The following is a 17,653-nucleotide window of genomic DNA, read 5'->3' on the forward strand; positions in this document are numbered from 1 at the left end:
TGCATGGCTTCCGCCGCAATCGGTGTATGAATGGGTGAATGTAATGCACAATCTATGTAAAGCGCCTTGGATAAAGGCGCTATATAAATGCACCATCTTTGATTTTCTGAGACAATGTCCGTCGTATGTGTGTTGGGTGGAGGGAAGCTCACATCCACTGATGGTAAATAAATGGTGCATTTATATAGCGCCTTTATCCAAGGCGCTTTACATAGATTGTACATTACATTCACCCATTCACACACACATTCATACACCGATGGCGACGGAAGCCATGCAAGGTACCAACCAGCACATCCGGAGCAATTTGGGGTTCAGTGTCTTGCCCAAGGACACTTCGACATGTAGACAGGAGGAGCCGGGATTCGAACCGCCGACCCACGGATCATTGGACAACCTGCTCTACCTCCTGAGCCACAGTCACCCTATGTGCTGGGCTGGGCAGTCCACTCCACACCACCCTCTCCAGTGGTGGAAGGTTCTTATATACAGCAGTGGGTGCCCCCCCCGCCCCGCCCCCATCGTCAGCAGCTGCTGGCTGCTGCTGACGACACTTTTAGAATTATTAGCTCTTAAAAGAGCCATTGTGTTGGCGCTGATGACAGTGCTGTCCACCTCGGCAGCATCGTTGTCGGTGGGCACCGGGATCTTGTCGGTGGGCGCGGGGGTGGCAGCGGCGGGCACCGAGGTCTTGACGGCGGGCGCCGGGGTCTTGGTGGCGGGCGCCAGGGTCTTGGCGGCGGGCGCCGGGGTCTTGGCGGTGGTGGGGATGGTGGTGTCACCCTTCATATCACTGGGTGCTATTTGGCTATCTATTGGCTATCAGTGGGTGCTTGAGCCCTCAAGCACTCCCGAAGTTGACGCCCCTTCCCTCTACAATGTGTTGGGTGGAGGGGAGATCACATCCACTGATGTGCTGGGCTGGGCAGTCCACTCCTCCACACCACCCTCTACAATGTGTTGGGTGGAGTGGAGCTCACATCCACTGATGTGCTGGGCTGGGCAGTACAATGGTGAGCTTGCCACCATTGGTGTGAATGTGGGAAGTGAAGACGCTGGCGTGGTGACTTCCCCGTGGTCCGACCTCCCGTTAGTTCGAACATGCATTAAGGTTGGCGAACATGCGTGCTTGCGGTTATGTTTAGGTTAGTGTTAGAGATAGGTTGTAGATGGTTAGTAATGGTCGAACTAACGGGAGGTTGTACCAATGCCATGCTACCGCTGGCGTCGGCTGTTCGCCGCTTCACCTCCCATTGTATGAATGAATGATCCATTGTAAAGCGCTTTGAGCACTTAAAAGAAAAGCGCTATAAAATGCAATTCATAATTAATTGTGGAGATAAGAAGGTGCAACACCATTAAAACTCTAGCTGCCACATTTTGGACAAGTTGCAATCTGTCAGTTGTTCTTTAAGGGCCAGGTTGTTCTCCTGGCACCATTGTGTCTGCTTCTGCAACTCTCTCCCTATAGCATGTCACTGTCATGTCGTCATCGACACCCACTTTGAATGCTATCAATGCATTGAAAATTTGAAATGCATTGAAATCATATCAGTGTTAACCGGCCACGTAAGTCCCCATACCTCATATCAGTGTTAACCGGCCACGTAAGTCCCCATACCTCATATCAGTGTTAACCGGCCACGTAAGTCCCCATACCTCATATCAGTGTTAACCGGCCACGTAAGTCCCCATACCTCATATTAGTGTTAACCGGCCACGTAAGTCCCCATACCTCATATTAGTGTTAACCGGCCACGTAAGTCCCCATACCTCATATCAGTGTTAACCGGCCACGTAAGTCCCCATACCTCATATTAGTGTTAACCGGCCACAATGTGCGTTGTTAGATAGATAGATAGATAGATAGATAGATAGATAGATAGATAGATAGATACTTTATTGATCCCCGAGGGGAAATTCAGATTATCCCAAAGCTCGTACAGGCATGTTAGTTAAAAAACACATCACAAAAGCAGGGGGACACATGTTAAAGACTAAGCGGGAATAAACATAAAAGGCATTAAAAAGCATTTAAAAGGTGACAGTGGGGATGATTAAAAATCCTTTGTTATTGCACTCAGGCCCATAAATAACTAAAATCTAGAAAAACGAATCGAATTGAAGAGCCTAATAGCTGTTGGTACAAAAGTTCTCTTGAACCGGTTTGTGTTGCACGGCACTGAACGGAACAGATCCCTGCGGTTGCTTTTCCGGCCCACAAGGATACTGTGGAGCGGATGGCTCACATTGTCCATTATGGCCTGCATCTTGGTGTTGGTGCACCGCTCAACAACAGACTCCAGTGAGTCCGGCCTGTCCCCCAGTACTGAGCCGGCTTTCTTCACCAGCTTGTTCAGCCTCTTAGCGTCCTTGTCCATCACGCTGCCTCCCCAGCACACTGCAGCTGTCAAACCAGTAGCCGTGATCAACGCACAGAATGCAGCCTACTGAGATCTTGGTAGGTCACTAGACGGCTACGGCATCACTCAATGCTCTGATTAATCGTGATTTAGTCCCTTTCAGTGCATTGATAGCGTTTGAAGCGGACATCGAACTTGACCACTGAGACAGTCGAGTCTCACTGCAACTTTCTAGTTTTAACTAACACATCCCTCAGAATTTGTGCGCACGCCTCACAATCTAATTCCTGCCATTAAAGCCAGCGCCCTGTCAGCTATAGAATAGATTTCGAGGTGCTTCTAGTGGTTTTTAAATTGCTCTCCATTATCTCCTTTCAATACAAGCTCTTCATATAGATCACTCCGATTCTCTGAATCTCTCACATTAATCATACCTCGTTCCAAACCAGCTGAGTGGGCCACTCAATAGTATGGCACGCACGCACGCACGCACGCACGCACGCACGCACGCACGCACGCACGCACGCACGCACGCACGCACGCACGCACGCACGCACGCACGCACGCACGCACGCACGCACGCACGCACACACACACACACACACACACACACACACACACACACACACACACACACACACACACACACGAGCACAATTATTGTTTTCTATGTCACCTGAAGAAAAATGGACTCTGAAAGACTGTTTTCTTCCCTAATATGATATTAGCTGGGGCACTCGAAGTCCCTGAAACGGTTATCTGCTGCTTCATATCATTTATGCGCAGTCACATATGCATACACGCACACACACGCGCACGCATGCACGCACGTCTGTATATTCATTCATTGATACCTGTATAAAGACATAGTGTCTTCTATAGCCTCCCAAATACCCAATTTTGAACAATCAAGCTTTCTCACCATTTATGTGTTTTCATGGAAATTGGTCTCATAATAGGCTAACTGATTTGGTGGTATACCAGTGATGTCATATGTATCGCCCTAATTTGTATGTATCCCCCTCTGGCCTCTTCAATCCTAAATTTCCTCTGTTAGGCCGTGTTGGGACCCATGAAAAAGTGCTTAGAAAATGAGTTTCGTTCCCATGTCAAGCGAACTACGCATTCAATGCATTTTTTCATAGATAATACCCTTCTAGACTTTGGGTAAAAAGTTCTACTCATAAAAACCTGCTGTTTTTTTTTTATAGCCATAAATGTATAAACAGTTTATAACCAAAAAACGAAAATCGTGTGCTGCTGTTTTTGCTTGTAAAATGTGTTTTTGGCAACAATTTTTTTTTCTCAAATGTCAAATGCATATACATAACATCTGACATAAGTATTGGTGCCTTTAGTTTACTCAGTCATATGTGAAGTTATATCATGAAATGTAGCATATTTGTTAAAGAATATGCTTCAACTTAAGTGTTTGCCACACAGTACAATGAAACCTACACAGTAAATTGTGTCAAGAGCTTATGTTTCATACATAGAAAATGTCTCATCCTAATGTGTAATGAAAGGTAGAAAAGAAAATCAGGGCACCTTGGACCAACATGGCAGAAAATCTATCAAAATGTTACCACGCCCCCTAAATTGGAATAATGCAACAAATGGACAAGACTAAGAATTAAAGTAGTAGAGGTCAGAATTATTACAACATATGGTATGAAACATTTATTTATTTACAAGTGGGTCACAGCAAAGGGTCACAGCATCTGTCATCTGTACATCCACCCCCCCGGCCAAGGAAATATATGAAAATTGAAAATACAAAATAACATACAAATGCATAATAATTGTTGAAAAAAAAAAGTAGTAGGCCTACATGGTAACATGTTGGGTTACTCATCCCTATCACTTTCATCAGAGTCATCATCCCATGTAGGCCTACCTCTTTCTTCTGTTTCCTTTGACACATTTTCACAGTCCTGGCAGTGACATAAATCAGTGCAAAACAGTTTTGCAGACATACATGAACATCTTTCAGTCTCACATTTGCTTTTTTTGCAATTACAGTGGACTACCTGCAACACACTATCAGGGGCAGGATTTCTAGTCATCCATTGTACTGTTAACTCCCCATCCTCCATGACCCATCCACTGCCAATGGGTGAAGGAGCACACATCCTACTAGTCAGAGAACGTCTCATCACTGCTGCTTGGTAGTTTGCCCTTTTGCAATGTTGGTGGAGAGCATCACTTGTTGGGGGAATGTACAGTTCTGGCAAAGCTGATGATGCCGTACAGAATGATTTGTACCTTGCATCATTCACGTTTTTGGCAGATGATTGGCCATACAGGTAGCACACATATTTGCTCAGTGTGTTGAAAGTTGACTGGTCAAGGTTAAAACTGCTGCCAAGATGAACCTGCTTGGCTTACCTCAGTTGACTCAAAGAATGCCAAAGAGGTAACCTAAAAGTTCCTCAGACAGATTGAGGCGCAGCTTCCTCAGTGTAAGCAGAAGTCTCTGAGTATCACTAAGTGACTGTTTTGCAGGAGGTGGTAAACTTGGTGACACAAAATTGAACAACAACATGAAAGTCCTGTGAAGAATTTCATTTTGCTGTCATCAAATTCTGAAGGATCAAGAGTACGATGTTTCAACTCACTTTCTAATTTGTTGACTTTATCCCTAAGTGATTGACATTCAGCATTTAAAGATTTAATCTGTTCATGTAATGAGGCAATGTCATTTTGTGTTTCCTCTGTCTGCCCAATGCCTGGGACTTCAACAACAGTCTGTACCTCTGCTGTACTTCGATCAGTGATGGAGGTGAAACCAAATAACCTTGGCACGTAGTCAGGATGTAGAGGATCATCACTCTTTTCCCCTTAAATAACAAAAACAACAAAAACATTTACTAGAAATATGATATTAATTTGTTTACATATATGGGGTGTTTTCACATATGTCCTGTTTCAGACATCAGCCTCAAAACAAACTCATCCGGGACGGGGCTGCCAAATCATTGTGAGATTATTTTTTTACATTAACCACTGGAACAATAGCATCCCTATTCTGGAGGGAACATTTGCAGAAAATAGCAGATCTACAAGCTCACAACATTGTTGGTGTAGAGCAGGGGTAGGCAGCTTTAACCACGGGTGCTAAGGGTGACCACTGGCACACACTGGAAATGCCAGTGTCTCACTCTAATGCCAGTCTGGCATTAGAGTGAGAGAGGATTAGCCTGCATGTCTGTAACTGTGTACAAATGGAACCAATGGACCCCATTGGACCCCAAATGGACCCTTCTTAGGAACCAAATGGACCTTACAGGTCTGTAACTCTGAGAGATGGAACCAAATGGACCCTTACAGCCTGAGTGTACAAATGGACACATGCAGGTCTGTAACTCTGACACTATGGGTCCATTTGGTTCCATTCGTACACTCTCAGAGTAAGTCCATTTGTGCAATAACAATCAAACGTTATGTGGGTCCTTGAAAAAAACAAACAAAAAAAGTTTGATATTAAACCACTGTAGTGGTTATCAGTGGACTCTTAATGTGTCATATAAATCAGTGTCATACGATATTCTGAGGGAAACCATGGAGACTTAACATTCAGTAACTGCAGGGTGTGTTGATCAATAAGAACATTAACATTAAAGTCTTTCCACGGACTCACGTAACATGTTGATGAGTAATTACTCCTGACCAGATCTCTTTCCGGGTAACGGACTATGTTAATCCACTAATTGGTCCACAAGAAGAGAACTCCGTTAGGTTCGTTTAAAACGGGACATTGTGTGAAAAGGCCCTTTTACATTGAACGTATGGTTTTACAAAAAAAGCAACATACCTGACACAAAGTGAAAGTGGCACCCCCAAATCCATGTAGCCCTGAAACATGACTACATCGGCGAAGTGCAGCGATCCATTTACTTCTTTTTTCTTTACATTTCGGCAGTCTGTAAAAGGATAGCTCCGAGTTCTTTTTTAATCTGTTTGTACAGTCAATCGCACAACGGCTCTTTCCCATTTTCCCAGTTTAGAGAATGAAAACAGCGTCGCAACAGTGAGTTGCTAGGTTGCTATGGACAACAAAAAGTTCTTCCGCATACGAAGACGTTACGCGCATACTCAAGGGAATAAAGCGGCTACGCGATTGGTCCACGTGACCAAAACCACACCACTCCCCTTGCACATATTATTACGCCTTGTAAGAAATAGTCCCGTATTAGATCGCGGATTATAAAATAACTGCAGCGTCGGACGAGTAGAACTTTTTTATTTAGACTGTCTACCTATAAATCTCTTTTATGGAGAAAAAATTGTGTAGTCCCCCTTCCGTGGGAACGGACCTGAACGAAAAGGGACCTCACCACACGGCCTATGTGTTTCCAATGTAGTCTATTGTTGCCAAAAAGTTGCTAAATGGTGACACCAGCCATATCAGGACAATGTGGTACTGCAGCTGAACCTGCTTTAGAAGCCAGACAGAAATGACTTGAACTGGTTATATCAGAGTGGTGAATTAGGCTCAAACCATTAGAAATACATTTGAGGGACGTCTGTGTTTTTAATCCTGTGCGAATCGACCATGTCGGTGATTTGGGCTGTAATAATTTCAGGTCAAATCACCTACCATAATTCAGCAAACACCAGGGTCCCGGGGTAATACTAATCCTGTGCGAATCGACATGTCTGTGATTTGGGGTAGAATTGAGTTTTTTCTTAAATTGCTTTGAGTTTAGGTTACCACACGGAATTTTGTCATGTAAACACTCTCTGTATAGCCTATAATGTTCAAAGTCTGATTATTAATTCCCCCTTGTGCCATTATCATCTGCCAGTATATAGGCTACCAATAATTGTACAACTTTATATGTAGCGTGCGTGCGTGTATACATTCATGTTTCACTTTTCTCTCTCTCACTACGGCTTGAGAGAGAGAGATACGGAGAGTGAATTCTCTCTAATGAATCAAAGGTCTCATGACAGAAAACACTAGCTTCTTAAATAAAGTCGGTGCGCAGATATACACGTCGCACAGTCGTGCACTGATGAGAACATATCTTTGTACGTCCAGCCAGTGTTACATGCCAATAAAGTATTAGCCCTCCTGATTGATCCTCCAGTTTATTTGAAGAAATAATCAATTTTTTAAGCGTGTGGACATGTTTTCAATCTGGTTTTGCTGAAGAGCCCTGATGATACATGTCGTTATGGTTTTTCATGTCGTTATGGCATTTCAGACCTCGCTGCGTGACAGGCTAGCCTAATTGATCTGACTTGACCTGAGCAGTGTATCCAACAATTGCTGTATTTCTCACATGAGATTTGAGCCTTGTAGATGGAAATGTAGGCTACTCAGTTTGGGTTATTTTATACACTCTTTAGCAAGATATATGAATATGTCTGAGGAGAATGCAATGCTGTGCTGTGGAAATCGCATGCAAGCAAAGGCTCTGCAATCCAATAATAAATAATATCAGCCCTAGTAGTCCAGTCCACGGTGGCCACCCGACGATTTCATTTGTATTGGCGCGGAGGGCGAAGCTTGAATAATAGGTTAAATTGCAGACAGCTACTGAGAAACTGTGGATATTATTAAAGGACCACTTCACCACTTTTCAACCTATCTTCATATAATAGGTCCTCAGTAATAATCATGATAAAATGGCACAATTTTGTGTCTCATAGGAGGGCTGTGGGTAGTTTAGAAACCGTCTTCCAGTGACATCATCATTAGGCGGATTCTTTTTTAAACAAGATATTTTTACAAAAATGTTTAGATTTTCATTATCGTGAGAACGATGGCTTCCATTTTCGCATTGCAACTTTTCAGGACTAGAAAGCCTGCAGTTTTTATTAGCTTGTATTCCCCATCGATGATGTCAATGGAAGACGGTTTCTGAACTGCCCACAGCCCTCCTATGAGACAGACAGAGTAGAAAAAAAATGTCGCCATTTTTTCAAGATTATTAGTGAGGACCTATTACATGTATATGAAGATAGGTTGAAAGTGGTGAAGTGGTACTTTAACCTACCAAGAAGGACCCATGGCCAAATTACAGGACACCAACAACAAGTCTATGCGTGGAGTGTGCATAGCCATGTGAAACTTTCTCGTGCGTAAAGTTGGTCTGGCAGCTACACCAGCACACCATGTGCATGGTACATGGATGTGAGAATCATGCATTCCTCGCCTATTGTGACATCCCCATGTGTTCATTGCGATAGGAAACATGACGAAACATGACGGTCGTATTGTTTCAGGGCCTATGGTAAGGCATTGAGCCATATTTTTCTCTCCTTTTCATTGAGAGAGAGAGAGAGAGAGCACCCGTTGTAACCATGGAAAGACTGTGGAGGGGATGAGGGGGGAGACTTTCCTCAGTTCCTGATCACTGACTGGGTGTACAGTTCAGATAGGGGATTCTGGGGTGAACCAATTATATTCCTGGCCTGACCAGTTATGCACTAGAGTCCTGATTCGAGTTTAGTGGTGAGGTCACTGCAACAGGATGAGATGTTGAATGTGTGTGCAGGGTCCATTTAAACCCGGGTTAAAATTACTTTAAAAGAGGTGAACTTTCAAAGGTGCTGCCGCCCATGCACAGAGTCAGTGTGCTGTCTCCGTCCCCAGGTATTTAAGAGATTCTTGTTCCACCAGCTGGCCTTTTGATACTGTGGGGTTGGGAAGGAGTCATTTGTTCTCACACGCCACAGCTCCTTGCTCTCGGCGACGTTAACCTCTCGTTAACATCACCCCCTAGCCTGCCCAGGATACGCGTCATAGTGTCCATGAGCACGACACTTAACCTTATGCTCCGCAGAGCATTCGTAATGTGACAATCTGAGCATTAATTGTGACTTGTGAGCATCTGAGCATTCATTGGGAGCGTTTGAGCATTCATTGTGAGCATCTGAGCATTCATTGTGAGTGTCTGAGTGTTCAGTGTGAGCACATGAGCTACCACATGGATCAAGATGAATTAAGGTCTACCTTAAACTTTATATTATACGTTGTTGTATCTCAAACAGCGAAAATAGAGGATCTACAAGCTCACAGCGTGTCACACACTGCGGCGCGTTGTGAGCTCGTTGATCTTTCCAAATGTTTGCCTATTTTTGCCGCATACGCCGTTCAATTATCTTTGCCAAATATTCACATATATGACATACCGATGGTTTCTATAGAACTCATGAGGTTAAGCTTGAGGAATCCTTCCAGAATGGTTGTTTATTGCCAATGGTGTTGAGACAGAGTGTTGGTGTCAGTCAGGTGGGCCACGAGGGCCATGTGCAGTATGTCATCGGCGTACTTTAAAGTCGAGGCGCAATGGCTTCAACGGTCATTTTATTTTTTAGGTTCAGTGTGAAACGGAAGCTTGTGTGTTTCTGAACCAGTCAGAGCATTGCATCCCTTCAGGCTATGGGACGTAGCTCTGCTACATCCGCGAAGTGTGGAGTCTGTTTGTTGTTACAAGTGAGAAAGAAGCGACCAGTAAAGCATGCTTGCATGCTGTGTTTGGAGGAACGTGCAGCAATAGGAATACAACGGGTGAAACGCAGCACATTTTCGTTCAAAGGAAGTAATTCAAATTGGCTTTTTTATCAACTTTTGATATAAAAATACTCAAAGATGGAAATTTCCCATTGTTTTGGCATCTATTAGGTATGCCCATAATGGTGACCACGGATATGCTCTAAAAGTGTGAAAAACCCTGTTATTGGTGGTTACTAGTGTAAACATACAGTAGGTGAGAACCGGGGATAAAACACAACCTTTTGCCAGCCCTGTGTTTAATATCAACTTACTGAATTTAAAACATTTTACAAGCACTTGTTAAAAAAAACCCTCTTGAATGGGTTGACCAGAAGCTTCACTTGGTGGGGTCGGAGGCTGTTTATGTGTAGAGTCTGAGGATCCCCCTGTTTTACCTTATATAGGTGAACTGGAGTGGATCCAATCTCTGTCATGCCGACGAGGTGGTCACACACTAGTCGCACACTAGACCCCCACCATGGAAATTGGAAATTGCCTGTCATAATTTGACCCCCCAGTATTAGGATGTTGATATTCATTCATCAGCCAACACTCCCCACTCACAGGTATAAATTGATAATTAAGACAAGACGCCCTGAGGGCGAGAAGCATCCGCCTGGGTGACGGCAGACTGCTGGGTGAGCGCTGGCCATATATGGAGCGTGTCTTGAATGTACAGGGTTTGATGAGGTCAGATCAACAGTTGGAGGGAGTGAACATATAGTGGATCCAATGTGAAGTAAAAGTACAGACATTTTTACGTACTTGAGTAAAGTGCAAAATTGTACTTATGTACAGTACTTAAGTAAATCTACTTACTTTACTTCCCACCACTGTTGAAATGAATAGGCAACATGAAAACACATGTGCTTCTGTGTGTTCCAGAGATTGATCGTGGAAGTTGCGGTGACCCTGGGCTGCCAGTGTTTGGTCGGCGTGGCGGGGATCGTTTTCTCCATGGCGATGTGCTGACGTTCTCTTGCCAGTCAGCTTTTGAACTGGTGGGCGAGAGGAGTATCACATGTCAGCACAACAACCAGTGGTCAGGAAACAAGCCAAGCTGTGTGTGTGAGTATAGTACAACACTTCAATTTGTGGTCCTCTCCTCTCCTCTCCTCTCCTCTCCTCTCCTCTCCTCTCCTCTCCTCTCCTCTCCTCTCCTCTCCTCTCCTCTCCTCTCCTCTCCTCTCCTCTCCTCTCCTCTCCTCTCCTCTCCTCTCCTCTCCTCTCCTCTCCTCTCCTCTCCTCTCCCTCTCCCTCTCCCTCTCCCTCTCCCTCTCCCTCTCCCTCTCCTCTCCTCTCCTCTCCTTAGGCATTTAGCAGACACTCTTAATCCAGAGTGATTTACACTAAGCAAGAACCACACATTGCAATACATAGAAATAGTCATCAAGGATCATAAGTAGAACAGTGTGTTTCTGAACCAGTCAGAGCATTGCATCCCTTCAGGCTATGGGACGTAGCTCTGCTACATCCGCGACGCGTGGAGTCTGTTTGTTGTTACAAGTGAGAGAGAGGCGACCAGTAAAGCATGCTTGCATGCTGTGTTTGGAGGAACGTGCAGCAATAGGGTGAAACGCAGCACATTTTCGTTCAAAGGAAGTAATTCAAATTGGCTTTTATTTTTACATCAAATACATAGAAATAGTCCTCAAGGATCATAAGTAGAACAGAATAACTATATAATGAAACTAAGCGTATAAACACTATAGAGTGCTACTGTATGTCTACATAAAATGCTATCTAAGTTTCAGAGTTGAGCCTTTGCATACCTTGCCTTTGCCTGTAAGGTCGTCGAGGCTATGGGAAGTGCTACGGGCTAAGATGGATTCTGAATGGGTGGGTTTTTCAGACTTGGATGGCGGAAGATTGGGAATGAGTCTGCAGTTCTGGGAAGTGCATTCCATAGTTTTGGAGACAGAAGTGGAGCGTTGTCTGGCATACTGGCATACTGTTTTTATACCCTCCCATCTCTCTCTCTCTCTCTCTCTCTCTCTCTCTCTCTCTCTCTCTCTCTCTCTCAGTCTCATGTTTCTTCAACTTCACGGCCCCATCTGGGACAATATTGTCCCCAAATTATCCAGAAGAGTATGGGAACAACCTGAACTGCGTGTGGTTGATTATCTCTGAACCCGGGAGCCGTATTCACCTCCTCTTCTCTGACTTCGAGCTGGAGCCTCAGTTCGACTGGCTGGTGGTCAAGGATGAAGGTAAATAGTCATATCTTCTAATGTACATGGTAATATAATCTGCAACATTAACCAAGATAGATGTATACAGTCTAAGATGGATTGGTAAACCGCATTAACCCTGGCATACATCTTTTCTTTTCCGTTCCAAAATAGCAGATCTACGAGACTGTCACCATGTTCTGAGCCTGTACGTCGGTGTTAGCTATCACATTGTCATATGATGAAGTATATAGTATTCACTTGGTTAATGCATGGATAGGTGCATCATATTATGTATGAATTCATTTAGTGTTTTAACATTCCAGTGTTTAGTACCTTTTTCATGTTTTGTCCTCACGGTACACTGGGAAATCACGGCTTTGTTGCCGGTTGTATTATGGGCTATTGAATTCAACTGACTCGAGGAAATATTGCCAGTTTGACTGGCAGGTCATTAAACACGAAGGTGGGTTTAATTGGATGGGTGTAAACAGAGTTGTTTCGTGAGATTATTTCCCCCCAAAACACGCCAAATTGCAAGGCAATTAGCCCTGTTGTACTCTGTGAAGTTGCACTAATCTGCTGGGTTCAGCCTTTTCCTCCGTCGGTACTGGAACTCTGCTGAGTGTCACTTTATTGAACGTAGTAATATATCACTGCTGATAGATTAAAACCTTAAACCTATTTGCTTTACTTGAAAAAGCGTATTTCCTGGAATTCTTCAACAAACTTCAACAAAGACAGAATTCTCTATTTAATACAGACTGCAGTATATATATAGAGAGTTTCAATTCAAGTCAAAGAAGTGTCAAGTGTCATTATTGGAATAAAGAAATCAAGTTATTGTATCTTCTCTCTTTCTCTGCAGTAACACTTCTGATATTGGATGTACTGTACTGTACTTTTTTGTCCATTGCTTTTTCAATGACTTTGTTTTAGTCATCGATTCACATTGATTCAAACTCATACAGCAGAGGGCGTGTGAAAGAGAAGAAAATACAGGATCTTTGTAAGAGAATTGATTAAAAAAATGTTTTCAGTCTGTATTGAAAATAATATAAAAGAAGAAAATGAAAAGAGAAAGAAAATAATGGAGTTGTGTAAGATAATAATAATAATAATCACAATCTTTTCTGTTTTAAAATAGTGAAAAATGGTATTGTGAACATATTGTATCGTGATTCTTATCGTTGAGTTGAGTGAATCGTTTCATGTCTAGCTACTTATTTTATTCCATGACTCTTAGACCTTTTTAATTGTCTGGAGAATGTTTTGGTTTTCCACAAGAAAATTGTGTGAGAGTGTCTTGTCCCTTCAAATTAGATCTGAATCATTACTAATATTCAAATAAGTGTGTGTGTGTGTGTGTGTGTGTGTGTGTGTGTGTGTGTGTGTGTGTGTGTGTGTGTGTGTGTGTGTGTGTGTGTGTGTGTGTGTGTGTGTGTGTGTGTGTGTGTGTGTGTGTGTGTGCGTGCGTGCGTGCGTGCGTGCGTGCGTGCGTGCGTGTGTCTTGTGTTTCAAAGTCTTCATTCAATCTAAAAACAAAACGTTCCCTAGACTCCCTGCAGTTCTTTCAGAGTCTGTCTTCTTCAAGTGAAGTAGAAAACAATAAATGTGTTTAATTATGAACTCATTCACTGCCAAGTATGTCTTTTAGGTAAACGCGTTTTATGTGTTTTGGGCCAGCTTTGCTGGGTTTTTTCTGGGTGATTTCCCCACCGTCCACGGCCATTATAAGCTCAATCTTTAAACCCTTTTTTTCCTCTGAATCTCGGCTGCATGAACAGGTTGTGATTGAACAGAATACAGAACATGGATGTTCTTGGCTCATTTCAGATTGTTCGCTGCCTCGCAGTTACAATATATGAAGAGAAGAGTTATGAGTTTAACTGACTTAGTTATGGCAGATTTTGCTTCCTTTGGGAAGGGAAAGGGTTTCCAAAGTTTAATTACTACTCTTAATGCTACTACCTTGTTCAGGTTTGTCTGAGCCCACCACCTTTGGAACGTTCTCTGGCAAAGACGTCCCGGCACAGATCGCTTCTAATGGACACATCATGAGACTGGAGTTTCAGTCTGACCATTCCAACACTGGGAAAGGCTTCAACATCAGCTATACAAGTATGCACCGTCTCTGTCTGTCTGTCTGTCTGTCTGTCTCTGTCTCTGTCTCTGTCTCTGTCTCTGTATCTGTCTCTGTCTCTGTCTCTGTCTGTCTCTCTCTCTCTCTCTCTCTCTCTCTCTCTCTCTCTCTCTCTCTCTCTCTCTCTCTCTCTCTCTCTCTCTCTCTCTCTCTCTCTCTCCCAGTGTTTGGTGATAAGAGCATCCCTCACTTCACACAAAAGATCACGGGATCTATTGAACGTGAAGGGGGAGGTGACATATTGCGACTACGACACACAGAATGGCATCCCCATAGAGCACCGAAGTCTGACGTCACTTTCAGTAGAGGGTGTCAGTCCCCAGGTTCATGTATTTTTTTAGTTGCATTGAAATCGCCATAGGAGGATTTTTTGATTACTTCATATAAGAACTGTGTTTGAAAAATAAACATGTCATCCCGGCCGCTTCACTCATATGGATATGAAGAATCAACTGACTGAGAGAAAACGCTAATGTTACTGCTACTGAATTAGTTACATTTTCGCTAGAAGCAGACTGTATCATATATGAGTGACTGACTGTTGCAAACGATACAGAGACACCTCCCTGACAATAACGCCGAGACAGCTTGTTTATTTTTGGACCACAACGCTTATAGTAGACGATATTAAGATCACCCTTTGTTATTCTCCATAGAGAACCAGGGGAATCGAATTGATGAGCGAGTTACGTCAGGACTTCGGTGCTCTATTGTATCCCCCTAATGTAAAAACCTTGGTCCCAACAGCTGCACCCCACGACTGACACAGCCCTGGATAGGCAACCAGGACTGGCATGAGATCTGCCCTCAGAGGAGCACAGTTCTCTGTAGTTTCCTTTGTGGTCATAGAGTACATGTTACACGCTAGCTGTGCCCCCTAACTTGAATATAATAAACCGTGTAAAATATCAAGGACAAACTTTTGACAGATTTGTACTGAAGAAACTAAAATTCAAAGTGCCATATTATCCTTTTTATGGATTTTGGGCACACGCCTAGTGGTGTTCTCTTGGCTGCCACCTCAGAACCATCTCCAATGCACTCAATTCAAGCTGTGGCTGGAGGGCATGGTTTTACATCAACCAGGCAGAGTAATACATGCAATAAGCCATCAGGCTGACAGCGTCGCCATCATTTGTACTTGACCTTGACAAGTTTTGCCTCACTGATCAACTGTTCAGAGCTTGACATTTCCCATATGTCTGCCTTTATACAGTACGTTTCCTTTGAATCTGAATAGCGTTGCCTACACTTGTTAAATCCCGGGTGTTGATTTAACGCAGAGAGAGTACAAATGCAACGAAATTGACCCGCACGGACCCATTTCACTCTTTTTTTCACTCTCAGAGTGAAAAACTGATGAATGAACGCTGCAGATTATACTGTGTATAATCGGCCGTTGTCCATCCAAGTTTAACTCGTTTTCCCCGACTGATGACCTGCGCTAATGTTGATTAATTCTCCACAATTTCCATGTTTTGCTGCACGATTGCACACACTTACTCAAGAACCATGTCTCCAATTATTCCAAAGAGGTGACATTTGACAGATGAAAATACGACACCCCTCCCTGCCCCTCTTTGGTGTCAGTGTGTTTGATAAAAGGCCCTAATTCTAATCCTAAAGCCTAGTTCAGACCGATGATTCGCGACGTGAAGAAACGGTTTTAAAACGGCTTTAAAACGTTGCAGAAATAAATGCCAGCAGTCTGAATTACCCCATTGGGGGGCGCCTAATGATTGAGTCGCAAGACCTGTCCAATTCCAAGCACCATGGTGCAATTCCAAGCACCATGTTTCTGAAAAAATATTGTAACTAGGGTTGTCATTTTCAAATAATCAGTATCGGATCGGGACATCCCTGTATCAATATTATATCATGATATTGGACTGGATATTGCCTGTGATTTTGGATATTGTACTATTGTGATATGCCATAAGTGTTCTATACAAATCGGTATTGGCAGATACTCAAAATCAAATGATCGGAATTGGATCAGGAGCAAAAAAACATGATCGGGACATCCCTGTTCATAACGTTATAAGCATGTTTCCCTCTCTGTCCTTGATTATACAGTATATTCCAATATTATCTGGGATAATGATACACGTAGAGACAATACATCAAACTATCGCCTTGTTTTCTCAATCAGCGCTAACATTGAAATAGCTCCCAGGACCGAAAAGATCAGCTAATACGTTTGGCTGTCAACAGGATCAAGAACCGAACTGATGTTACTAGTAATACAGAGATAGGCAGATAATTGTGACCACAATGAAAGTGGGATACTGGAAAGTAAGTTATTGAAGGTGTATATAAACAGACGCAACATGTAAACCTATGAATCTTTTTGTCACAGAAAATAAATTCCCAGTTCCTTGGAGTGTAAACCCGGGTAAAACAATGTACCGGTAGTCTAATAGTCTGTCATCTAACAAGTGGGTACATTTGGTTCTATTACTAAGCAAAATCCAGTAGTCTTCACAAATGACATATTTAGGGCAAGTGAGTTCATGGCTCATCAGTAAACGATAGTCAAAGTTTAACTTATGAATGGATGGACCGCATACCATATATTTGTATTCCTCTATATGTATGTACATAATATTGAACCCGAGGGTAAATGTATTACCACTATCGACAATCCATGTTGTGGTATGGACATAGGACTAGCCCCAAAATTATAATCAATACCATCATTCACTTCAATAGTTCCACCTCAACAAAAGGACATATATTTTTTTAATGTTTTTCTGGATTGCTTTTGGCTTAAACACATGCACAGTGTGTGTAATAAAAGGATATGGTAATAGTTGGATCACAATGATCATTAATGATGACCAAATCATTATTTCAAAAGGCCATGAATAATAATGTGTGCAGACTAGAGGGATTCTATATATTCATGAATTACATCATTCTGTAAATGGAAGGTTTGAACATGAATGAACAAGGCTGGACTGCTAATGTCCCTCTGTGTTATAAACTGTGCACCAGATAAACTGAGTAGAATGAATCAAATACTTTGTGTAGAGTCAACACAACATAATATAACATAACATAATGAAGTCCTTTGACGAAAAAATGATCCGTTGATGGGATAGTGAAAAATAATGTATGTATAACAAAATTAAAAGATTTGGTCCCCTGGTCAAAGGTTTCCTGGCTTGGCTAGTTGGCTGCACGTGACCTTTGAATAAATTATTATGGTGATTGACTGTCTCTGAAGAGTAATAATTATCATTGTCAATTAATGACATTTAAATGTAATCAGTTACTTACACTCATTACTATAAACACTTTGACTTCTATTCACGAGTTGCTCGAGTTAATTCATTGTAGAACACTTTCCCTGCGATTCGTGAGTTGCCCGAGTTATGTTTTCATTGTTTAATCCACGTTTTTTTATCAGTTTTAAGTCATATGGGCAATCCACCGGACAGAGTGGGATAGGAGACATAGTAAATTG

General features: G+C 42.7%; 1 protein-coding gene across 1 annotated transcript in view; it reads left to right on the forward strand.

The window, feature by feature from the left end:
• The window catches only part of LOC310878179 (CUB and sushi domain-containing protein 1-like), a 740,702-nt gene that overhangs the window by 482,043 nt on the left and 241,006 nt on the right, over positions 1–17,653 (forward strand). Inside the window, exons 13-15 of the mRNA XM_083792333.1 lie at positions 10,756–10,938; positions 11,895–12,080; positions 14,022–14,162. Of these exons, the coding sequence (XP_083648459.1) occupies positions 10,756–10,938; positions 11,895–12,080; positions 14,022–14,162 (510 nt within the window). The remainder of the gene's footprint in view (positions 1–10,755; positions 10,939–11,894; positions 12,081–14,021; positions 14,163–17,653) is intronic.

Source organism: Protomyctophum parallelum (assembly GCF_964188405.1).
Source record: "Protomyctophum parallelum genome assembly, chromosome: 2".
In the NCBI taxonomy this organism is placed as follows: domain Eukaryota; kingdom Metazoa; phylum Chordata; class Actinopteri; order Myctophiformes; family Myctophidae; genus Protomyctophum; species Protomyctophum parallelum.